General features: G+C 45.8%; 1 protein-coding gene across 2 annotated transcripts in view; it reads right to left on the bottom strand.

Annotated features, from left to right (window-relative positions):
- Positions 1-18,601, bottom strand: part of ITGA4 (integrin subunit alpha 4) — an 80,207-nt gene extending 61,606 nt beyond the window's left edge. For both annotated transcript variants that reach the window (XM_055308540.1, XM_055308541.1), the window contains exons 1-4: positions 18,306-18,601; positions 17,453-17,574; positions 1,220-1,326; positions 994-1,123 (exon numbers count right to left, since the gene is read on the bottom strand). In XM_055308540.1, the coding sequence (XP_055164515.1) occupies positions 994-1,123; positions 1,220-1,326; positions 17,453-17,574; positions 18,306-18,508 (562 nt within the window). In that variant the 5' untranslated portion in view covers positions 18,509-18,601. The remainder of the gene's footprint in view (positions 1-993; positions 1,124-1,219; positions 1,327-17,452; positions 17,575-18,305) is intronic.
- Positions 18,602-26,212: the final 7,611 nt, after the last annotated feature.

Raw genomic sequence — 26,212 nt, forward strand, 5'->3', positions numbered from 1 at the left:
TGACCACCGACAAAATAACTTCTGTGAAAATGTTTTAAAGTGTAAATTATAAAGCATTAAGAGAATGATAAACATACAGGATACTACACTGCATTGTATTTCAATTAAGAATTTAAAATTACCTTTTATCTTCTTCATTCATGTTCCAAGACATCACATAACACAGAGAATCCCAATATTAATTGAATAACTGAATTTGCATACATGGCCAACATTTTGTCAAGTAATAGAAATGTTCTTTGGACATTGTAGTAATCATTTTGGTTAGGAAAAAGTGGCAAACAGAATACATGTATATTTAATTCCGAGTCTTCCAAAGACACATTTTTAGAATTGTAGTTCTGCTATGGATTTTTTAATGCTCTATTGACAATCACCCCTAATTTTGTTCACTTACGTTGTTCATGTACTAGCTCTGCAGATACTACTGCTACCTAATAGCCTAGAATTTTCATGGGAAAGCTTTTCAAACTTAAGATACCAGCATTGTCAAGGAATGTAGTGAATTAAAAAAAAAAAGATGAAGTGGGAAAGATTTGCTTACATTTATATTTGGCTCTTTCTGAATATTCTTCAAAGCTAAAGATAAAGCAGAAGATCTAAATGGTTTTCATCTTTCTTGTCAGACTTTTCAATTTCAAATGCTCAATCATAATTTCATGATTTTAAGTGTACAGTATATGCTGGGCATTAGGTTCATTTATATAGAATTAAAAATATATTGCAAAAGTGGATAATTATCAATTATATTCTAGAATTATTTAGATGTAACTGTACAAATTTCTATTCCCAAAAACACAAAGCACATTTTTTTGCAAATACTACTGCAATTGAGTAAAAAAAGGAAACAATACTTTGAGCAGTTAAAAAGAATACAGCTATCTTAAAGATCTCCCCACCTCCCTCTGTACATGCAAAATTGAAAATCAAAAAATAAATTAAAGGCATTCACTTGTCTCTCTTGATCCAATTAATATCAAAATGATTCCTTACCTTGATAACACGGAGCTATTCTTTTACTCAGTTCTGTTCGTAAATCAGAGGGCATTCCATAGCAAACCCCCATGGGGAGCTTATTTTCATTCTTTATATAAAATATATTTTTCCATCTATGCCCACAAGTCTAAATAAAACATAGAAGTAGATCAAATAATGTGAACATCACACCCAGAATATCTGATTCCACGATGTTATCAGTGGACTCATGCCAATAACCTACCACGATGGATCCGTTTTCTCCTGGCTGTCTGGAAAGTGTGACCCCCAACCACTGGTTGTCTCTTTCTTCCAGGCAAGTCTTTCCACAGGGTTCTCCATTGGGGCTACCTATAGCAGTGGAAAATAATTTTATCATCAGTTATCTTGAAACCATGTTATACTAGGACAGCAGAGAAAATAAATCTGCTTAACCCCTCCTTTGGCCATGTACAAAATGCCCTTGACCCCCATGCTTCCCCCTGTCCCCACCTTATCCTTGGTGCACAGGGTGGGGGTGACGGTGAATTGCTCTGTGCAACAGCACCATTCTCCCACCAGGTGGTTTGTGTTTGTAGAAATGACCTCCAGTTGGTAACATCATGGGCGATGGGAAACCACATGACTGGGTTTGGGGGTTGGGGGTGGGGGGTGGCAGGAGACCTGTTTAGACCAACATGGGCTGTGCAGATGCCACCGCAGGCTGTCATTTGTGGCAAAGACTTTGCACCTTTGCTCTGCTCATCTGCCTAGCATTACAGGCAAGGTCACCAGAGCACTTAAGACTTTTCTTGCATGGAGACTTTGGGGGGGTGGGGGACAGAAACATAGTCCTCAGGGTTAAGTCACAGTTTATAGAAGCTGGAAGGTGATGGTTGAGCACACGAAGGTCACCGTGTCTACGTAGCACAGGAATAACGCCCAGCGCTTCAGACAAACTTACATTTAGTCTGTGCCGACTGTTTTCCACAAATAAGAAAGACCAAAAAACCCTATTATTTCAGAAGTAAAACACATCAAAGGCACTTTGGCAAATGCATGAAGAGCCAAGAAAGCCAAACCTGAGCACTACTGCTGGGCAATAGAGCACCTCTAAACTTTTCGAGAAAAAGTAATCCTCCCAATGACAATATTTTTTTTTTCTTTTGTTAGCGTGACTTCTTTGCTTTCTAGCTGGGATCCTGCTAACGTGATTCAGGGGAGAGGGAGGTGTAGTATCTTATTCCCACCGTCTTCAGTTGCCCTGCGACAGTTCTATCCCACCTGAGCTTAATTCCAAAAGTGATTAGATTTGCATCAGCCTGGATAAGGCTGTGGGACTTGGGTTTCTTAATTTTGAACACCAGTCGCTGGTACCACATTATCACACATTTGTAGTGACCGTTCCCTAAATCATGAGGCACCCTGTCTCCCAGAACCCTGACCTCGAGAGAAAGCTTTTTGGGCAAACTCCTAATTTATGCCTCCCTAAATAAGGCTAACATTTCAAAAGTAAATTTATTTGCAGTAAATGTCCCGGGGCAGGAGAAATTTTGTTTTGAGGACAGAAAGATGCTTGTGAGTACAACTGTTCTCCAAGGTGTTGTTAAGGACAAACAGCAAAACCCTTCAACACAGTGGAACTGAATGAAGCTTCTGGTGGCCTCTATGGAGATTCTGACTCAGTAGGTGCCGGTGAGGCCCAGACCACACCAGGCTATTCTCATGGCTGGGGACACGGTTACAACAGAAACTGGATAAAGTTTTTCGGTCCAGATTTACAGAATAAGGACAACTTCCACCCATGGGTAGTGGCTGCCAAGAGCCCTGAATTAAAAACAAGTTAGTAGAGGCCTGAAAAAAAAAAAGAACCCTGGGGTTGATGAGCAACATCAACCTAGGATGAAAAGGGACTTTGCTGCAGCCCAAACCTTGATAAGATGGTCCAGGTAGAAACCTGAGGCTTCTTTGTCAAAATTAACAAAGAAAAGGAAAAAAAGGAAAGGGAGAAGGAGAGCAGAGGGCGGAGGACGCCTGGGGGTGCTGGGGGGGTTGAGGTCGGACACAGAACTGCCACTGTGGTTACGGGACGCCAACATAACTGCAGGAAAGTGAAAGAGTGACGAACTCAAAATTTTAACTTTCACCTTGATGCAATTTTCATTGGACTTTTTACCAAAACTGCCAGTTATTTTTTTATTTTTACTGCTGTCAAGATGGATAAATGGTAGACTGCCCACCCGAAGGTGAGATTCCCATTATTTACCACAATAGACACTCTAACAACATATCTTCTTGGAAAACACCAAAGCCTCTCTAGAACTGTCGTCACTCAGTTAACTAAGGCAACTGAGCAAGATGATGATTAAGGATGAGAGAGAAAGGGGGTCACAACACCTTGTGATTCAAACGTGGCATATTTAATGGACGCTTTCATCACTATTACATGATCGATTATACCCAATATTTAGAAACAAATCCACTGTTCCAGAGATGCCAGCCCCAAGATCAAATAAACACCGAGCCGCAAAATACCACCTAAGCTGTTTGAGGAAAATGGCCACAGAGTTTTTATGGGGATTCTTATGGCCTGTTTTTTGACTGAGCTCTTTCATTTGTACATTTTAAAATGAAAACCAGAGCAACTGGGGTGTTAGGTGGTTTTCTGGGGCCATGGGGGATTTTGTGCTACCTCAGCTCCCCTGGTGACATCCCAGAGCCTTCAGGGCTCACAGCCTCATCCACCAGAGCCACACAACTCCCGTTCCTGCTTCTTCAAGGTCACTTCCCTCAAATATTTTCCTTTCTGTGTCTGTGTCTGCAAGTCCCTCAGATCTCAGGGACTGATTAAACCAATCACCCTCCCTGCCCCCCCCACCCCCCCACTCCCAGCTGCTGCTCAGGTCTTGGACCTGAATGGCTGCTTCCCTGGCTCTTCAGCTTGCAGATCATAGGACTCCGCCTTCCAAGGGAAGGAACCAATTCCTATAGTAAATCTCCTTTTCTGTCTCTCCATCTACCCAGCACTCACCCACCCACCCTACTGGTTCTGTTTCCCTGGGGGAGCCTAACACAACTACCTTCATTCATTCCCAACCATCCTCATTCCAAGGGCCAGTCGCTAAGAACCTAACTGTCCCCAGCCAGTACCCCCTTCTTGCTCATCGTTATCCCACCCTCAGCACACAGCCCAGACAAGTGTGTTGAAAGGGGAGGTCAGCCAGTTAAAAAAAAAAAAAGTTCAAAACTTCCATCGTGGTTGGACTAAAGTCTCTTCTATTCGTGTTTTGTGTCTCAAGAAGCACAGGCAACACGAAAATTCACCAAAACAACGTCGTGAAGCAATCACTCTTCCACACGAGAACCAAACACTAATTCTAAGAAGTGCACACACACACACACACACACACACACACACACACACACACACACCTTTACACGGGCTTCTCCTTCCCACTTCCTGCCGCTGCTCTCGCCATAGAGGCAACACCCGACGGCGACAGAAAGATCCGGGTATTTGGTACTTTCAGCGGTGAATTCAACACGGGAGAAGGTCCCAGAAGAGCCTGGAAGTCAGCACTGCTGTTCTGGGTCTTAATTTCGAGAAATGTTTTGCCCTCTGCCTCCTGAGGCCCTTGCAGAATTTGTGTGGAGAGGTCAGAGGTCAGCCTTGGCCTCAGCAGCAGCAGCCTGTACTCAGGGCTGTCTGCAGAGCTTTCCCTTCACCTTGCTTTTGCCCGAGGTCACGCTTCTAGAACGTGGTTCTCAGCTGGGACTGGACATTGGGATCACCTGGGGGGGGCGGGGAGTCTGAAACCAGCCCCGACACCTGGTCCCCACTTCAGGAGGCCCAGATTTGACCTGCCTGGAGTCAGACCCAAAGATGAGACTTTTTTGAAAAGCTTCCCCCAGGCAGGTGTCGTGTGCCACTGAGCTTGTCGCTCTACAGGGTAAATGGCCTTCTCCCGTGCTGCACCGTATTTGCAAATACTCCATCTTCAAAATACACTGTGATACCTTTTTGCCCCCTTGGTTCCCGCTAGATACTGAAATAGGATAACAGATGTTAAGCAGACTTCCTTCGTGTGGAAATAGAGTATTTCTAACGTGGTCAGAAATGACTATTATTAGAACTGTCAGGAGAAAGTTAATTCTCATGAATTTCCCTGACAGGACATCGTAAATAAACTCGGATTATCTTTATATTTTACCCCAGTGTCATGCTGGAATGATTTACAATCTGGTTTTCAATTCGGCTCATACATTTCCAATCTAAACTCTCAGTAAATCAAATCAGCGTCATAATTGAAAAAGTACTTTACGTGGTTTAACATAAAAGAAGGCAGCAGAAATTAACGTGTGATCCTTTCCCGAGCTGTTTGTACCAGAACGACTACTTGGAGCACAGTTGATAGAAGATAGTAAAAATACGGAGCCACATAAGACCATATTCTTTCAAAGTAAGGCCCATTTTTCATTTTCCTTCCCCCCCCATTTGGGAAGGAATGTACAAGATGTATGCTTTTTATTTTGCTTTGCTTTTTAAAAAAATTTCCATCTATGGACCTTGTATCAGTGAGTACACGTGTGTAAACGGGCACGAGGGGTTAGCTTTGTCAGATGAATAGAAAGGCCGTCGGCACAAAGGTCATTAGGTTCAGTCTTCTCCATCCCTCATTTTGCTGTTACATCACCAGTTTTAGTGTCATCACTCTGAAGGCCAAAATACGACAGGGACTACGGAAGACTAGATGTCTGCTCTGGAATGTTCTGGCTGCGAAGGCAGCTGGACCATCCCATTGGGCTGCAGCTGTCCCACAGCACTGGCCGGACCTTACATGCAACAGGCAGAGACGAAACACCTGTGTGTGGAGGGAGGGGATTCTGAGACACCCTTACTACCACCAACATCCCTGGGGAGGACACGCCTCACCAAGGAAACCCTCACCAAACTCTCAGGGATGAAAGCTTCTGGAGAGGTCTCCCTCCTTCACCATTGTCTGTCTCTACTCCTCCAAAATATTACTCCCTTCAGTTTCTAGAGGGTAACAGATGGTCTGAAGGGAAACAACATTTGCAGGTTGGAAGATCTCATCGGAGTGGGAGGATGTAAGACAGCGGATGGGCTGGGCCCCCAGGAGGTGCCTGGTTGGGGGGGGGGTCCTGGAGGATGTGGAGGGCTGGATGTGATCCCCCGGGGGACAGGGCCTAGCAGAGGAAGCAGGCAAACGTTTCGTCGAGGTTGACATTATTATTATTTTAAGGATTAGGCTAAGCACGATTAAGCTGCACATATGGCACGTCACATATCCTCCTCCGTAAAGTATCTGCGGCACATCCCTGCCAGGCGTCATCATTCATGTTTAACTCTTCATTTTTGCAGCAGCCACAGCAGGGGCCTGTTATCAATCCCATTTTACAGAGGAGAAAACTGAATCTTAAGGAAGCAAAGTGTCTTCCTTGAATCCAGGGGGCTGATCCGTGGGGGAAAAAAAAAGAAAAAAAAAAGTGAACAAATCAGAAGCTTGTCAGAATCGAAGATCTCTGTTCCTTCCCGCTGCTGTCTCACATGTACAACACAACTCTACGACGACTTCAGGGGCACGAGTTGTTCACTGACGCCAATTTCACTTTCTAAATCTTTTGTTTCACCTTAAAATGTGTCAATCATCACCAATCCGCCTGCAGACTGTTCTGGAGCTGGGGAGAAATGCCCTTTGCTTTGTTCCTACCTTGCCCTGCCCAGTTCCTCAACTTAGATCGGTTCTCAGTATTTTGGCACTTCTTTCTTTATTTAAAGATTGTATTTATTTATGAGAGAGAGAGAGAGAGAGAGAGAGAGAGAGAGAGAGGCAGAGCCACAGGCAGAGGGAGAAGCAGGCCCCATGCAGGAGCCCGACGTGGAACTTGATCCCGGGACTCCGGGGTCATGACCTGAGCTGAAGGCAGCCGCTCAGCCACTGAGCCCCCCAGGGATCCCCTATTTTCACATGTCCACTGAGGAAGGCCCAGGGGGAAAGACCAGACACAAAACTTGCTGACAGCTTGAATGAAACCCTTTGTGGATAGGGGAGCCTGGGACTTCGGGGCGCAATGACCTGTTTGGTCTCTCCGCCCACGTCCCAGGGCTGCGGCTTCCCTGTCAGGTTAGACACCCGGCTGGGGCCCTGAGCCTAACTTTCTAGTGACAGGAACAACACATTCACTCACCTGATCTTTCAAAGACATGACAAAATTTTAAGTTTCCGAAAACCAGTGAGAGAGCCCTTCCTCCACCAGTTACCTTTTTTTATAAGCTGAAGTTCTTTTCCATTGAAAGATGAGTCCTATATATTTCAACTTTTCCTAAATAATCTTGAGAGCTGGATGAACCCTGTCCTAGCCTGTGTCCTACAAAGAGCCATTTATGCAGGATATCTCTATTTGTAGAAGCGACAACAGTGAGCAAAAATAATCATGCCAATTCCTTCCTCTGTCCGACGTGAGAACATGAGAAAATCAGTCCTATGGGATCAAATGGGAACCTTGGACTCAGATAGGAAGACTACTGGATCCACCACTGCAGGGTTGTGAGGATCGTAGGAAACCTGCCCTTGCGCATCCAGGACTGCCTGGCACCTAGTAGGTGCTCATTAAACGGGGAGGGCGCTGCTCCCCTGGTATCCCTGCCCCTGCCGGGGGGCGCCGCACCAACACAGGGGCTCAGGCCACTGCGGGATTTGACCCGCGGCCTCGGGCTCCGGCAGCCAGGTGGCCCCTTCTGGCAGCTTTTCCTGCCAGCCCCAAATGCCCGTCAGATCCTCTGCATTCACTATCATCAACTATGTACTTCCCCACGTACCTAATGAAACACGGTGGCGATGCTTCTAAAAGAGAACAGTGCTGCCTGGGACTTCTACAGCAATGGCAAGAATTTTAGGTCCTGACAAGCAAAACGTCCCATTTAGAGATGACACGGGACGTGGGAGTCCTGAACTTCCGAGACTATTTCCTCCAGCTTGTCTGGAGTCAAGATATCAAAATAAGCAAAAAAAAAAAAAAAAAAAAAAAAAAGAAAAAAAGAGTCAAATGTCAAAATAAACATCAAAATTAGAAACCGGTCTCAAAGTATTTTCTTTCTGTATAAACATGCAGTTACACGTCACATTCTCAGGCTTCCTAGTCCAGTTCTGATAATGGCTAACAATAAAGCTCAATTTGGGTGAGAAAGAGCCCGTAGAACGATAGGCCTGAAGAAAATCAGCTATTTCAGTCCTCTGTTTCATTTTATTTAACACCCCCCCCCTTTTTTTTTACTTTAAAATGGTATTTTCTTTATTTTACTTTATTGTACTCGGGGAGAGTTCAACACAGACATAGATACCTCCCAGCAGCAGAGCCAAGTTTTAGGGCTGCAATTTTATAAATATGGGTTGATCTTGAGTCATCACTAGACCTCAAAATTCTAGTAAACCAGGTCACTTGTGAGCTTAATTCTAGGTTCAGGTTCTCCTCCAGGGACCTTAAGCCCAAACTTCTTCAAATTCCTACAGAAAACCTAAACAAGTCTTTTTACTAACTGCAGCGGAAAAGGGCAGCACAACTGATACCCTGGGTGAGCATAATTTAAAGAGGGGCTGTTGTCTTAACAACAATAGCTAATATTTGTTACAGGCTTCCTATGTACCCAAGCACACTTTTAAAACCATGTAAGCATAAAAATTCACTCATTTAATTTTCATGACATCCCTCTGGGCAGATATTATCATAATCCAAATTTTACAGATGGAGAAGCTGAAACAAGGGAGGGTAAGCATCTTGCCCCAAGTTACAGCTCTAATAAGTGGGGAAGGAAGGATTCAGGTCGACACTGTCGGCCACCGCCCTGTGCTACCTTACAGTGATCGCTATGATGACTTTTCCCAGGGAAGCAGGGAGAGAAGCCAAATATTGGCATTACTAATAAACCTATGCAAATTCTATTTCTAGAATGATCTACTCTCACAACACTGATTTCCAACATTAGAAAATATGGAAAGAAAATTCACTATTTTTGCGGTTTTCAGTTAATCTCTCGGACTTATAGATTCATTTGAAAGACCATCGCTTATAGATGGGTACCATTTTGCATGTCTTTGAAACAAGGACAATACAAAAAATGTAAACTGAAAAAAAAACCCAAAAAAGTCTAGGGAAACCTCTCACGCAACGGTAGGTGGTCAGTGTTGAAGCACTGTGGTTGGTTTGGGAATCTATAGGGCTGTACGGAGGAGGTCAGGAGGATGTGAGGTGTGAAGTATGTGAGAGAAACAAAAGTCAGGAGCTGCACGGCATTGGCCACTGCAGGGAGAGGCGGAGCTACCGGTGCCAGAGGACATGCCTCTGTCCAAAGTGTAAAGGAAGGGAGGCGATGCCAGATGATGATTTGTGGACAAAATAATGATATTCCAAAGAATACTAACACCCTTTCACAAGACAACAAGAATGGTACGGGGTGAGGTAGACCTAGGCAGACTTCCCAAACATACGGTCTACACTGAAGGAATCTTCCACGTAGGGAGTAGTTTTGAAAGGACGTGCCTGTTCCATTTCACACAAATCTTTCCTACAAAAGCGATCTGACAACTAAGTTTACGTGCTTACTATTTCTGAACACATTTTCACAGGATTCCAAATAATTTCTACAAGAAAGATTCCTTGTTTGAAGCTTCTTGGGGACATCAGAACAAGCACACTGCGCTATTGAACACTTGTAAGTCCACTTCCCTGTTCTAATGTGATGTTTCCAGCTGCCTTAAAATTTAAAAAAAAAAAAATCCCTGCTCTTAAAGATGGTCAGTTCCAAGCTCCGTATCTCAGGAGTAGGTATTATTGTTTAGGTTGCCTGATGAAAGCAGGCAAAATCGTTGGGAATCCAGGCTGGCCCAGACCTCCCAAAGTGATGCTGAGGTGTATAGCAGAGGAGTCACCCCGAATCTGAGGAATGCACCCATCCATTTCACATTTCTTGAAATTTCCCCATATGCTCATCAAAACTCGCCACAACTGGCTCAACTACTCAGGTGTCTGCTTTTCCAGAAAACCTCACTCATCATTTAACAATTTCTTCTCCCCACCAGGTCTCTATTGTCATGTTTAGTACATATTCTCATGATTAATGATCCAACGTTTACCTCTTTTGTCACCTAGAGGGAGTGATTTGAGGGCTTTAGCCATGTCTCACTCAACTTTCTCTTCCGACTACCTAGCACAAGCAACCAATAAAAATGTGTTTAATTCATGAAGGAAGAACCCACATAAAGGAGTTGTTGACACTTGCTACCAATATTTTCGTACTCCTCACTTCTCCTCAAGCCTCTGCAGTCTGGCTTTGCCACTAAAACTGGTCTTGCTGGGGTTACTCATGAACTATTTCTCTCTACATCCACTGAAACCTCCTAAGTAAAAACTTAAGTAAAAACCTTGCTTGACCTCTTGGCAACTTTTGATACTGCCAACCACTCAGCTCTTCCCTGGATCTCTCATCCTATGACTTGCACAATGCCACATTGACTGGATTTCCTTGCTACCTCTTTAGCTTCTCTTGAGTAATTTTTTTCAGTCTCCCCTTTTCTTCTCCAGTTGTTGTCAACCATGGATGAATATTGGTATCATCTGGGGACCTTTGGAAACTCCAACGCTCTACTAAGGGTTCTGTCCTCAATTCCCTCGTGTGTGTGTTGGTTGGGTGCAGTGGTTTCCACACCACCACCAAGCAATTCTCTGACCCTAGCTGGGTGCCCTACAATTCAACTCAGCTCTGACACTATCTGGCAAAAGCATCACATCTCACAGGTTAATGACTTAGTCCTACAAGACTGACCCATCCCCAATACACACACACACACACACACACACACACACACGCTTCAGATGCCAATCAAAAGTCCAGGTTGTCACCTCTACTTGTAACCAACTGGCTCTCAGGAATTCCAACTACCCCATCCCTGGGTTTGATTAATTTGCTAGAGCACCTCACAGAATTCACAGAGGCATTTTCCTTACTAGATTACTAATTTATTATAAAAGAATATAACTCAGGAGCAACAGGATGGGAGAGATGCACACGGCAAGGCCTGGAGATTGGGTGTGGAGCTTTCACTTTCTCTGAGCACTTCACTCTTCCCCAAATCTCTATGGGTTCATCAATGCAGAAGCTCTCCCAACAACCCTGTCCTTTTTATATAGGCTTCTTTACAGAGACATGACTGATTAAATCATTGGCCATTGGTGATTAATTCCACGTCCAGCCCCTCTCTCCATCCTGGAGGTTAGGGGGTGGGAGGGAAAGTCCCAACCCTCTAATCCCATGTTTGCCTCCACTGGCAACCAGCACCCCTCATCCTTACGTGGGGTCCAAAAGCCACCTCACTAACAAAAGACATCTTTGTAGCCCTCTTCACTTAGAAAATGCCAAGAATTTTGGGAGCTCTGTGCTAGAAATAGGAAAGAAGACCAACCTATATTTCTTACTATAAATCACAATGTCACACACGCCTAGATCCACTTGGAGAGATTTTATTTATTTAGGATGAGCACAGCTATTCTTTTTTTTTAAGATTTTATTTATTTGAGAGAGAGAGAGAGAGACAGCAAGAGAGAGAGCATGGTGGGGGGGAGCAGAGAGGGAGGGAGAAATATTCCCCCTCTGAGCAGGAAGTTCAACGCAGGCTTGATCCCAGGACTCCGGGTTCATGACCTGGATCCAAGGCAGATGCTTACCCAACTGAACCATCCAGCAGCCCCGAGCACCAGGATTCTGAAAGCCCTACAGGAGAATCTAAGTTGTGGACAGAGTTGAGCAACACTCTTCTAGCCACTTCTCAAATTGTCGAAATCCTCTGGGATCTCTCCTGGACCCTCTGGTCAGCCTAGAGAGTTTCCAGGCTAAACTCATGAACTCCCACGACTCCGATTACCATCTCTGTCAACTGCGGTCAACTTCACAAATTGCCACTGAGGACCTCTTGGGCCCACCAGACCCATACACCCAACTGATTACCAGAAACTTATTTCCAGGTCTTCTGTGGACAGCACCACCAGCCATCCATCAGCCCCAGTCAGCACCTTGGGTGACACCTCTGGGACCTTCTTTCCCTTTTCTCTCTTTCATTTAATAATGACCAAGTCCTGGGGAGTCTGTCTTCCAAGTAACTGTGGAGCATCTGTCTTGCTCCGTTCTTGCTGCCACTGTCTTAGTACAAGTACTCATCATCACATATAGTCTAAGTTATAACAAAATCTTACTACGTTGTCTCACTACCTTCAGCCTTGACTCACTGACTCCAGAGCATTCACTAGCCCGCAGCCACAAGTATCCATCTAAAACATAAATCTGATCCTTATCCCCAGCTTTAATTACCTATGGGAAATTCATACTCCTTAACAAGAGCTCACAAAGCTGGACAAAAGTAATCCCCGCCCAGCTCTCCAATCTACCATCCCCTTCAGTCTCCACAGTCCAATTTTATGCATTTTTCTTTCACCTCAAAGATGCCATGCTCGCAAGGACCTCAGGGTCTTCACACATTGCCTACGTGGCACCCTTTCCCATAAACCTCCTCCTTTAGCTAACTTCTGAAGTTTATTCAGGTCTTCACTTGAACATCAATTCCTCAGGTAGCCATCCCCTTACTTTCCTAATTAGATTAGATCTTCTCACCACACTTTCCTATCATACCCTAAACCTATAGACTGTAACCCCCCTCGGCGCAGGGACCATGTTTCTTTCCTATATCCAAGTTCTGGCCCTCTGGCACCCCTTGGGAAATGAATGAATGAATAGATGACCCACATGTACGGCGGATTGCCACATCTAGCTCTAGAACTGTTGCCAAGGGTAGATAATTTCAGTCATTAGGAATATTAGTGATCAAGTAAACTCAAGGCAAAAATGAAATGCATTTAAAGAACCTCAGCTCTCACATTAGGTGGGAACCATTCTTTTAGAGACAGAGTTTGGGCAATTGCTGGAGATCAGGAAACTTAATTCTCTTAACATGATAGTTTCTTAATGAAGCGCTCTGTCTTGATTTTCTGCATAATTAGAACCCATGTTCGGGCGGGGGGTGCAATTTTTCAAAACGACCAATCTGTATCAGTCTCAGCTTCATAAGGAACAACTTAAAGAGTACTGCAAATGAACAAGGAAAGTTATCAAGAACATATTGGAAGTTTTGACCGTGTGAGGTTTGCCTTTTAATGTTAAGCTAATAATTCCTGCAAGTCGGGCAGAGGCGAGAATGAGGTAATCATTAGTTTAATGATGCAGTGCTAATTAACCTCTTCCAAATAGGTTATGTAATATAACCCAAGAGGCTGGCTAGGCTGATAAAATTCTAGAAAGAAATCTGGAGGGGAATAATGATGACCGACTGGTGATGAATCATTATTCTTTCCAGTAAAGAAAAGAGAACCACAGGCAAGAGCCTTAAAGGTTCTAATAACTATGCAGCACCTGGCCTGGAAAAGAAAAGTGAAAGACCTACTTGCTTATGCACAAATGCTGGGAAAGCACCTGTTAACAAGTTAGTGTTTTTTCATGCAGGGAAATTAGATTTCTCTAGAGCAGTGCTGTCCAATAGAAATTATAATACAAGCCACATGGGAAATGGTTAATTTGATAGTAGTCACATTAAAAAAAAAGTAAAAGAAAGAAAACCAGCTTTAAAAATATACTTTATGTAACCAAACACATCCCAGATATTATCATCTAAATATGTAATCAGCATTAATTTTAAAATATTTATTTTGACACATATTAATATCTAAACAATTAATGATATATATATATATATATATACACATCTTGCACTAAGTCTTTGAAATCCAGCATGTAATTTACATTACAGCAGCTCTCAATGCAAACTAGCTATATTTCATGTGCTCAAGAGCCACATGTGGCTACTGGCTACCATGCTGGGCAATGGAACTTTAGACTTCATTACCCTGATAAGTATGAAGGTGTGTGTGTGTGTGTGTGTGTGTGTGTGTGTGTGTAGCATGCGTAAAATGCTATTAGTGGTGACTCCAAAGTAAAGAAAGATCTGCAATGTCTTTTGAATAGCCAAGTAAAGACAATCTTTTTAGTATAACTGTATGATCACCTGTGTATTTTAGTATGTTCTAATTCTTGGAATATTGGTAATCCATAGATGGTCTATGATTACATATAGTAATGGAGTCATTATTTGTAATGCCTTAATTTAGCAACCATCTGTGATCCATGTTTCCTTAAAAAAAAAAAAGCCTCAGCAGGGACACAGAAGGCCTGAGTGGAAAAGCAACTGGACATGTGAAATCACCACGTCCCCCTCAGACCCAACGTGTTGGTGAACATGTCTGGGCTCAGACCTTCCTGATGGGGAAACCACCTTCCTTTGATTCACAGAGAGGGGGTACCAAAAGAGTGAGAGGAGAGATACTTCTCAGGCAGGGAGGGAGGTGGAGGCAGCCTGTTTGCATGCAAGATATAAAGCACCTCTACTCCAGTCAGTTCTTCTCACAAAAAGGGGTATCTTACTCTCAACACCTGACACCCTGAAAGCTCTAGATAAATGGGCATCTGCTGCTCACTTCTGATTATGGCTAGAGTGAATCTGCCACAGTGTATGACAACGCTATCCAGCGATGGTGGCATGCTATGGGAGGGGACTCATCTCCTCTTTTGAAGGGAGGAGTCCATCTGAGTCCAACTTTGATCTGAAATTCTAACTGGGACCTAGAGACCAGTCCACGGGACAGTATCTAAATTACTAGGAGATGGGTACCATTTGTAAGAGCTCTTCCAACGTCATCTCCCTGAAAGCAAGTTAAGTCGTTCCAAAGGAAAGAAAACACCCGACTGACCTGGCAGTCACAGCTCAATATTAAGTTACTATCAGATTTTTCCTGTTGGGTCAACAAGCAACTGTATTTCATCGTGTTTCATCTCAATGGTTACCTCATACTTTATACATTTACCTTTTTGTTTGATCTATTAATCGTCCCTATTTCCTAACCTCAACCTGACCATAAAAGGTAACATACAGATATAGTTTTAAGTAGAAAACAGAGATAAAAAAAGAAATAAACACTTTTTAAACGTCTGTTATACATCAAGTATTAAGCTAAGCATTTTCTATGCATGATAGTGACCCCCATGTGAGACAGGATAACTGAAGCCATCCTCATACTCCACAGAATAGGAATATTGTAAATGTCCTTAGTCACATACTTTTTTCTCGAAGCTTTTTCATAGAAAATATTCCATAGTCCACAAACCTGATGATAGTCCTTAAATGTCTTTCATTACCAATTTATTGTTTTTAGTGTTTCCTTTCTAACTGCATCCCCAATCTCTATTAACCAGAAGCATCAGGCTACTTCTGAGTTTGTTCTGAATGGCAGCACACAATTTCTTTATTGAAGGAAGAGAAGATACGATGTTTTAAAATGACATATGAGAAACAACTCCAGTCAATTCTTTTGCAAATACTCCAAGCCATTACCACAGCTAACGTGTTTCAACCAACTGATGGACCAGAAAACTTGTCTTCCTTTTTGCCTTTTTTCTCAGTCAACACCTTTTTTTATTGACCAAAACTTTGAAACTTAAAAATGTCATTTGGCTTATCATTTCTAATTAATTCTCTTGTTCATCAATCAGGTTGATGACAATCGAACTTTCACTTTGCCTTTATTCAGTTACCCATCCAACAAATCTTCACTTAATTCCTGTTTGTGGCACATCAACCATGTGCATATTTCTCTAAGGATGTTTCTATAGCCAATCCCTAAACTCCACGTACCCCCCCAGAATTTAGGTTTTCCCTCAATTTCGACAGGAATTGTTATCTCAAATTGCATGTAATATCAGGACATGATCTTTCCAGTTAAACACAGACGTCTAGAAATAGATTCAGTGCCCTTCCAGACAGGAAGTAGGAGCTAAATACCACTAGCTCTAATGCCATGGATCAGGAAACCGTGACAGGACAACAGAAACAAAACTTTTCCCTGATGAGATTTGGTCAAGATCCTCTGGCAGAGCAAGTTTGCGTCCTCCATTCATTCATTCTTCATCCCACAACTCTGTCATACAATGAAAATTATGCTTTGCAGAATTATTCCAAATGGATCGGTCTATGGAAGTTATGTTTTTCAAGTCGGTCTTTTGGGATGGAAGATACTTAGTGAGAGGCTAGTGCTTATTCTACATGCTACAGACACCAGCCAGACTTTTATGGATGCTCTCTGAGTCATGTGCATACCCTATTTGAATTCATTCTAAATGAGGGAAACCAGCTTCCCAGTTGGAGATAAAGCAAAGACAACTCACTATAAAAAGAAAAAGGGGTTAAAGATGCAGTGGCTTATCCCCAAGGTCTATTTATAGCTGAGATAAATATGAAAAAAGGGCCAATTGTAACCTTTTATTCACCACTTACAGATGATGTATCAGCTCAGCAGACAACACATGGGACTCTTCATTTAATTTTTATTTGTGCTGAAGATGCACAAAGGAAAGGGCTTGGACTTTGGAACCAAGCTGATTGGACTGACTTGCCCCATCTTTGCCTCATTAGCTGAGTAACTTTAGAAAAAGTACTTGCAAACCCTCTGAGTCACACAGTCCTCGTGTAAAGTAGGAACAACGCCAACCATGACCCAGTGGAGCTTTGATGGGGGAGATAAAGCACCGTGTTGAGCAGCGTCTAGCCTTGTTTGGAACCAGATAGGTCTCAATTAATATGAGTTCCCCTTTCCTCCCCGCCACGTGTCTGTACAAAACAACTTTGCTTTTGGCCTTGAAATATGAACTTTCTCCCCTCCTCCATCAAAATACATTTTTTTAAACTCCCCGCCTGCCTAAGAAGAGACAGAAATGACTTCAAATAGAGGTAGCGGGAGGGAAAAATTAACCTCGACCCCTTAGTCGCCGCCGTTAATTGTATCAATGAGGGGGATGCCAGTTTTTGCTGGTGCTCTTCTTTTGCATTTCATATTCTAAATAAAACCATAACATTTTCTTTTTTTTTTCCCCAGCCAGCCCTGAGGCTAGATGGCAGGGTGTGGGATCAATTCCAACTGCTATTCCTGATCCTCGGGCCCCTTCGCCTGTTCTTGGACAAGCCTGAGAGGTCAGAGTTGGACACAAAAGCTTCAGTGATGGCTTGGCCGGGGCCTGTGTCCTTGTGCGCGGGGGCCTGAACATGGGTGGTGCGCAGGGGGAGCGGAGAGGCGAAGAGGACCCCTGGGGCCTCTCCTGCTCCGTGGTTTCCCGGTCATGGGCAGAGGCAAAGGGCGGGAAATGCACGGTCGGACGGACAGACGGGGTCACCTTCGCATTACCCAGGTTCGGCGGCTTGCGGTCAAGAGCGAAAACCATTCCTCTTAAACTAGCCGAGGGCCAGCGCGCTGTTCCAGGACTCGTGCTGCACGAGGGTCCCTAGCTCACCCCCCCAGCCCCCCAGCCCCCCGGGTCCCGGACGCAACTCACCGAGCTGGAGCTGTTCGCACGTCAGGCCTGGGTTCCCGCCGATCCTGCAGCGGTAAATCGCGCCGGGGTTGACCACCGAGGCGTTGGCCAGCCAGCGGGCCGTGGGCGCCCCCACCACGAGCCTAGGGGACAACCGTGCAAGTGCGCCAGACATGAGCCGGTCCCCGGAGCCAGGTCCCCCTCCAGCTCCCAGCTCCAGAGCCCCGCGCCTGGACGACCTACCCCACCCCCCGCCCCCGGCCCCAGGCGCCCCTTCCAGGAGCCTGGGTGACAACCATGCAAGTGCGCGCAGACGTGAGCCCCCCCCCCCCAGCTCCCAGCTCCAGAGCCCCGGGTCAGGACGCCCCCCCCTCCAGGCGCCCCCACCACAACCCCAGGGGACAACCGTGCAAGTGCGCGCAGACGTGAGCCAGGTCTCCTCCAGCTCCCAGCTCCCAGCTCCAGAGCCCCGCGCCTGGGCGCCCCCCCAACCCCAGGCGCCCCCACCACGAGCCTAGGGGACAACCGTGCAAGTGCGCGCAGATGTGAGCCGGCCCCCCACCCCAGCACCCAGCTCCAGAGCCCCGGGCCAGGACGCCCCCCCCCCGCCCCAGGCGCCCCCACCACGACCCTAGGCGACACCGTGCAAGTGCGCGCAGACGTGAGCCAGGTCCCCCGAGCTCTCAGCTCCAGAGCCCCGCGTCTGAACGCGCCCCCCCCCCGCCCCAGGCGTCCCCACCCCGAGCCGGGCCAGCGGCTGACGGTCGCAGCGCTCCCCGCCGGCGCCTCCCGAGGGCGGGGAGTTGGCCGGGGCTCGGGACCCGGGGCGCCCCCGCCCTCGCCGACGCCCCCCGGCGCGGTCCCGGGCGCTCACCATCGGTTGGCGCCGTGGCCGTGCAGCACCAGCGAGTAGCCGAACAGGGTGTTGGGGGGGCCCCGGTAGAGCAGCGCGCTCTCGGTGTCCACGTTGTAGGGGCGCCCGCTCGGCACCCGCAGGCACAGCAGCAGCAGCAGCAGCAGCGGCTCGCGGACGGCGCCCCCCCGGGGCCCTGGCCCGCGCCTCGCTTCCCCAGCCATGCGCTCCCGGAGGGGAACATCCAACGGCGAGCGGCCACCGTCCCCAAGTTGCGCGGGACGAGACGGTCGGCCCGGGCGGGGGGGGCGGGGGAGCGCCCCGAGAGCGGCGCGGCGTGTCGGGCGCCGGCGGGCGGGACGGAGGGAGGGAGGGAGGGAGGGAGGGAGGGACGCGCGGAGGGGCGGGCGGGGCGGGGTCGGCGTGGGCTCCGCGGGGCCGGGCTGTGCGGCGGGGACCGCGGGCGCTCTGCGGCCCCGGCCCCTGGGTGGGGTCCCGGGCGTGGTGCGGAGGCGCGGAGCCCTGCGCGTGTCGCCGCGCGCGGCTGCAGGGGGCGCTGGGGGACCTTGGCTGCGCGGGGCGCGCGTCCCGGCCGGCGGAGCGCGGGGTGACCCTGGGGCGCAGAGCTGGGCCTGCACCCCCTGCGCCTGGCCCGCGCGCCCCCGAGCCCAGGCCTCCGCGGCCGCACGGACCCGGGAGCCGAGACGCGGCGGGGAGCCGTCTGCGTCCTTCGGGGGCGCTTGGGGTCTGCTCTGAAGGTGGCCGACGGGGGCGCGCGGGCAACCACGCGACGCGTTCACCCAAGGGCCTTAAGTTAAAAACCAACTTGAGAGCCCCCGAGCCCCGCTTTTGGCGACGAGGACCTTAGGGCTGCTTCCTGCGGGGGCTCCGCACCCTCCCGCGCGGCCCCCGCTCCCCGCTTCCCGATGATGCTCCTCCTTCCCAGGCCTCCGCCACCGGATACACCTGCCAAGGGGCGTGGGGGTGGCGTAGACCCAGGCCGAGGTCAAGAGGCAGACACCATCCGAGCCCCTGAGAATGCCCTGGAGCCCCACGGCCCAGCGCACCTGATCTGGGGGCTGATGTCTACCCTGATGCCGTCCTGGTGGGCCTCCGGTTCTGGAGCGACTAGAGACACGGCCGCCGGTGGGTAGCTGAGGCCTGCAGGAGATGCAGGTCCAGTTACTGATTACTACCACGTGAATTAAAAAAAAAAAAAAAAAAAAAGGAAGGAAAGGGTTCATTAAAGCCAGACTGAAATAGCACATCTCAGGTTGTAATGGCAGACACACAGTTAACATAGTTTCTCATCTCTTCCGCATCCTTATTGAGCAACCCTGATGCTAAGCCCACCGGACACCTCGGTGAGCAAGGCCCCGCAAGCCTTCAGGAAAATTTTCAGCCAAGGGGTCCATAGACACACTTTTGCTAACCAGAGCAAGTTCTGAGTGATTTAGGGACCCTTCAAAAGAGGTTTGAAGGACCCAGAGCGGGGAGCTAGGCTGAGCAGCTTGAAGGGAGGCATGAGGGATGACCCGGGCAGGGCCAGGCAGGGGAACCGGGTGAGGCAGGTCTTGGCTGGAGCACTTAGCTGCGCACACCCAGGGAGGTACTCCTGGAGGCTCACTAGGGAAGCGAGCACACATCATGAACGTCCTAAACCAGGTTAGGAATTTTCAACTCTGTGCTCAGGTGGACAGGATGCAAGTTGAAAGATTCATCTTGGGCTTTGGATGTGTAACAAAAAAGACCGAACACAGAAAATCTAATTTTGGAGGCTCCCGCAGCAAAATATGTCAAGATGGTAGTGACCTGAACTAGAAAGGAGAGGTAAAGGAAAAAAATAGATTCGAGAAATCTCTGCAAGATAGAACCCATAAAATCTGGTGTTAGTGGGATCCCTGGGTGGCGCAGCGGTTTGGCGCCTGCCTTTGGCCCAGGGCGCGATCCTGGAGACTCAGGATCGAATCCCACGTCGGGCTCCCGGTGCATGGAGCCTGCTTCTCCCTCTGCCTGTGTCTCTGCCTCTCTCTCTCTCTGTGACTATCATAAATAAATAAAAATTAAAAAAAAAAATCTGGTGTTAGTAGTGGTAAAAATGAACGTAGAGCGGAGGCGGAGTCAGAGTGTGTGAGTTGGGGATCTGGGTACATGGTGCTAATTCAGAGAGAAAAAAAAATGCACCAGAGGACTGGTGGAGTGTGAGATGTTTGTGGAATGTTAACATGTTATAGCCACACCCAACCCAATAATTTTTACTCTTTTGCCAACAGACAACACAAGAGGAATAGTAACTCTCTCATATCTGCGACAAAGAGGCAAGTAACAGTGTGTAAGCAATCTATCATAAAAATGAAATGAAGTGGCTTCCAGAAAAGTAGCTATCAGGGCCCAAGGTGGAAGGTCCTGCTCAGTTTTTCCACTCAGGGTGTATTTCTTTCTGAGTAGATCTATGCACTGACTTCAGCCCAGTTCTACAACCAGCCCCTGAGCTCAGCAGTCCCCTCGCTTGCAGCCACAGCATTTTCAGTTGAGGCTGGGGAACCAGATATGTCAAAGGCACTCCCACACCCTCCAGACTCCGGCCGGGCCGCTGACCTGAGCACCTCCCTCTTTTTTCCCCTCCCTTCACCAAACCTTTATGGGATGACATCCACTCGACATAACTGTTTCCATAGCATAATCAAGAGGAGGAGCGGTCAGTAGGGCATCTTGATGAGCAAGTGATTGTGGTTATAAGTTCACCACCTTTCTAGAAGCAGCTACCCATCACCACTTCACACCCTACATTAGCCATGAGTTTCTTTCCTCCGAGGCGTAGAGAACAGTGCACTTTTCTTAAGTCAGTGGGAATAAAGGGCGTTTAATGTTGCTGGAGATACTGCTATCTCCCTAATCTGTGCTTTTGTAAGCGAGTGCGTGCAGGGGGAGGAGGATAGGACTTTGGGGAGAAGAGAAGGACTTCTCAACATGACTTATGCCTATTCCTCACCCTCAACTGAACTTGAATATGCAGGCATCCAATTAATACGTGTCATTTGACCAATAGCGTTCCAGGTGCCCAGTGTGTGCCAGGAGCTGCATCAAGGAACTGAACAATAAAAATAAAAAATAAAAAATATAAAAAATAAAAAATAAAAATAAAAAATAAAAGGACCTGAATAAGAGTAAGAGATGAAATACAAGTGATCTCTGTCCTTGGTAAGAAGTCCTCCCCAGTAGAGAGGATTCTAATACAGGCTTGCCCAGCTTCTCAGAGTGAGCATTTCTCTTTCTTGAAAGCCTCTCTTCTTGGAATACTACCTTTTTGAGCTTTTTCCCCCTTTCTATCTGGCCACTGTGAGTCTTCTTCACTGCCTCCTTTTTCTCCACAAGTGCTAGAGAGCCCCAGAGCTCCATTCTGAGCTTCCTTCTCTCTCCTCCCTGGTTAGGAGATGTAACCCATTTCCTGTGTCTTTAAATACCAGCTATATAATACTGTTAGATGCCACCAGGAGTCCCCAGTTCATGTCTCCCTGTGTCTCTTGAGAGCTCCAGATGCATATGTTTTGCTGCCTACCTGACCTCCCTATCTGAATACCTAGTGGGCATTGTGACCACAACATATCTAACTCTGAGTTCTGTTCCCGCCTCGAGTCTAAACTATTCCTCCACCCAATCTCTTCCTTTCTCATAAACAGCACTCCATCTACCCAGTTGCTCAGACCAGAAATTTGGAAAGTAATCCTTGATTTCTTCTTCTCTCCATTCCCCACATCTAATCCACCAATCATCAAGGTCTATCAATTAATTCAGCCTTCAAACCCTTCCTCAAGATTGTCTGTTGATCGTCTTCTGTCCTGCTGGTACCCTCTTCCAAGTGCAGAAATCTCATCTGGGCTTTTCAATCATCCACTACCTGGTTTCCCTACTCATCCTTCCCCACAGTGTCAATTTTCTACAAAGAAGCTAAAGTGAACTTTTAAAATTCTACATCAAATCATGCCTGCTACTCTCTTGTGTAAATCCTTTAAATAATTTCCCATTATTCTTCTAGCACAAACTTAATGTGGCCTCCAAAGGCCCAGTGTTACCTGGCATCTGACTACTTTGCACATTTACCATTGGCCACTTGGCCCAGGTCATGTTGCTTTAGCCACATAGGCCTCCCTTAATTTCTTTGAGTGCATCGAAGTCTCTTCACCCTTGGGGCTTTTGTCCATAATGCTCCCTTCGCCTGGATACACAACCTCTGACTTTTTCACATGATTCATATCTTTCTTCAGTCAACTTAAAAGTCTCCTCCCAGAGGATTTCCTTGCCCGCCCATTTAAAATAGGTCACCACGTTGTTCTTTCACAGCTATGTTTTTCCTCTTCAGAGCTCTTTAACTCATAATGATATATGTATTTACTTTTTCATTTTCTCTTTCTCTCTACAATTTGAGCACAGAACACTTGCATAGTTTTGTTGCAGTTGTTCACCACTAAATCTCCAGCACCTGATAGTCTGGCTGGCACAGAGCAGGTGCTCTCTAAGTATTTTTTGAATGGCCCTTACATGATTTGAACTTTTTACATTATTAAAGTCATACATGGAGAGAAATCTAAATGTTTATGAGTTTATTTTCATGCATTATTACATGCAAAGCAATGTGTTAGGTCCCTTTGTAGATGCAAAGACATAATATAAAGATAGGTCCTGGGGATCCCTGGGTGGCGCAGCGGTTTAGCGCCTGCCTTTGGCCCAGGGCACGATCCTGGAGACCCGGGATCGAATCCCACGTCGGGCTCCCGGTGCATGGAGCCTGCTTCTCCCTCTGCCTGTGTCTCTGCCTCTCTCTCTCTCTCTCTCTCTCTCTCTCTCTCTGTGACTATCATAAATAAATAAAAATTTAAAAAATATATTTAAAAAAAAAGAGTGAAACAAGCATTTGAGCATTTAAAAAAAAAAAGATAGGTCCTACTCTCAAGTAGCTTATAATTTTCAAGGAGGCAGATGATACACTTTAGAGAAGCAGACAATATAGTCGAATGTGAATGTCATATACACCGGGGGGAGAAGAGACAGTTGTTTGCTAACAAATGGTGTTGGCATAGAGGGCAGTCTCAAGGCCTAAATTTAGGTAGAGTATAAGGTGGGGGAAATGAAAGAATTGGTATAATACATTGGGGAGAAAATTGACATGAATTGTCAATTCACGGAGAGGTAGGGTATGACGGGCATTTTCAGGGTAGGCGACTGAGACAGTGGTGATACCATGAAAAGCAACACTCAAGGCAACCAGGGGGAAAGAGTGGGAATGGAGAGGAAAGGGAGAGTGGGTTTGGACAATGCTGAGTGAGTTTTAGAGATGAGTCAGAGAGTAGAATAATCATAGACCTGTCTAGCGAGTACTGTTTGTTGTTTTTTTTTCTTTTTTGCTTCTATTTCTTATTTTTAAAAAAGTACTAAAGCATGCAATAAGTAAAACTACTAGTGATCCATAAAGCAAATGCTTATAATCTCCCCCCTTTAACCTTTAACCACCCTCCTGAGGCACTTCCTCCCCTTCCCTCAATAACTTGACTGCACTCAAGTGCTTGTCCCAAGGTCTGCTCTTGGGGCATTCAAACTAAGACAATACAAGTGTTTTGTTGTTGTTTTGTTTTATTTTTACAGTAATAAAGTTCCCAACAACAAACCGGAAGCTCAAAATTCTTTTATCTTGAAAGAAACTATTTGCTCAGATTTCCTGATACTTGAATGTAAATACCAGTTGACAAATTTGCTTTTAAAGAATCATGAAACAAGGCATCTTCTGAATCTTAAGGGTTCCGAAAACTGCTGCGAAACGGTGTGGAACACGCCCTCGAATTCCTCATAGGAAACTGAGAGGCTGGAGCATCTATCCAAGGACTCAGGCTCTACTGGTAGGAGGTGAACCTCCCCACAGTTTGCACGCAGGCACACTCCCAGGCACGCTAGGAGTCCTCAGGCAGAGGAGAACACAGACTCCATGCAGCAGCAGGGGAGCTCAGGTCACCCCAAAAGGTAGGTCTTCCAAGGTGTCTGTTACAACTGTCCGTCAAAACCTTGGGTGGGAAAAAACAAAAAACAAGCAAACAAAAACAAACCTTGGGTGGTTTGTTGATGTTGTTCCAACCTGACTTATAATCTCTTAAGTTTCCTCTGTTTGGATGGAGAAAATGAGTGAGTGTGGGTAAAGCCCTTAATACACTACTTAGCACATAATCGGTACAGGATAAATAGTAACCCTGACTCCTTCATTCTTCTTTTCTTACCATCATCATCATTAATAATATAATTTATGTAGAAATAACGTATCTATAGAAATAAACAATGTATAGAAATCTGAGCACAGGGCTTATATGTGGAAGGTTGTCTAAGTTAATAGCAGACATCTTTTTGGGGGGGTCTCTAATTGCTTACATTTCTTTAGTCACTCATTCAACAAATATTTATTGAGCACCTATTATGTATAGCTGAGAGAGGCTATGTGTAACATGGTATACAGATTTGGGGTCCTTATCCTTCTTAGATGTGCATCCCAATAGGCAGTCAGGCAATAAATAATAATCATTCCCTATTTTTAGTCTTGTGGCTCAATGCATTGACATATGTAAACACATGATTTTTTTTTTTCTACAGCACAACTATGAATATGTCATTTCCCCACTCAGGGACTCCTAATGCTCCTCCCCCAACTTAACCCAATTAAATTAGGGTTTCTTACCTGGGTTGAATACCTTCCATGCTTGGCCTCAAGCTAATTTTCTTTTTTTACCTACCCCAAACGTAGCCTATTTCTCCTTCCCTCTGGAAATGTTTCCTTTAGTTTGGGAAATCAACAGACAAATAAATAACTCTTTAAGACTATAAATAACTATTTCAGCAGGTACCAAATGCCATACACAATGGAACATAACAGAGAAATTCAACAGACAGTGTTTTTTTGTTTTTTTTTTTTGTTTTGTTTTGTTTTGTTTTATTCTTGCTGGGGTGTTTGGGGCAATTTTCCAGAGTAGAAGGGCAATTTTGAGAAATTTTATTTTTACAGTCTTCCAAAACTCCTGAAACTACTGTTACTTTCTAACTTCTTAAACCAAGTCTATTTCATGCTTCAGTTCAGAAAACGAAACAATTGCTCCTCTTATTCCATGTATAGAGGACCCCGTATAAAGCCATTTTCCCCCCAGAGCACATAGTTATTACGTGACAACATTTTATCTCGTAAGTAATCTGACCCGGGAGATTGGGTTTGGGCACTGGAATGATTTAACAACTGGTACACGCAGGGATCTCACAGGTTCAGATGACAAACAGATAGTTCGCGGTGTCACTTGCCTATATTCTCAGAGGGTCGAGTTGATGCAAAAGTGCTGTACACCAGTGTCTCATCCAGAGCCTCTCATATGATGACCTCATCTGGAAAAACAGCATTCCTAGGCATTTTGGAAAGAGATGTGGTGCATAAACAGTGTGAAATTGTTTAATCATGGGTAAAGTTTTATCACACAATAAACATTTATGTACACATGATCCAAGCGCTTTGAAGGCACAAAAGAAATCAAAGAGACTTTTGTATTCTTGAATAGCTGGCAACCTGATTAGACAACACAAACCTGAAACCAGAAAACAATGTCAAAGCAACAGAACAAAATACATTTAAATACAAAATACACATAATACAGCACAGATTTGATAATGTAATAGCGAGGTGTTGAAAGTAGCTAAATGCTTTTTGGGGGGACTAAAGGAAACAACAAATCGAGTTTAAGCTAACTGCCTTTCTTTTCTTTTCTTCTTTTAAAACCAGACCACTCTGAAAGAACATAGAGATTATTCTTTGTAGACCAGATAAAAGATAAGAGAACATCAGAGACTAAAATATCATCAGTAAATAGGAGGAATGTAAACAGTGCGAAGGGGCTATACCACAGTGTAAG

This window comes from Nyctereutes procyonoides, unplaced genomic scaffold (genome assembly GCF_905146905.1).
Source record: "Nyctereutes procyonoides isolate TBG_1078 unplaced genomic scaffold, NYPRO_anot_genome, whole genome shotgun sequence".
NCBI classification, from domain to species: Eukaryota; Metazoa; Chordata; class Mammalia; order Carnivora; family Canidae; genus Nyctereutes; species Nyctereutes procyonoides.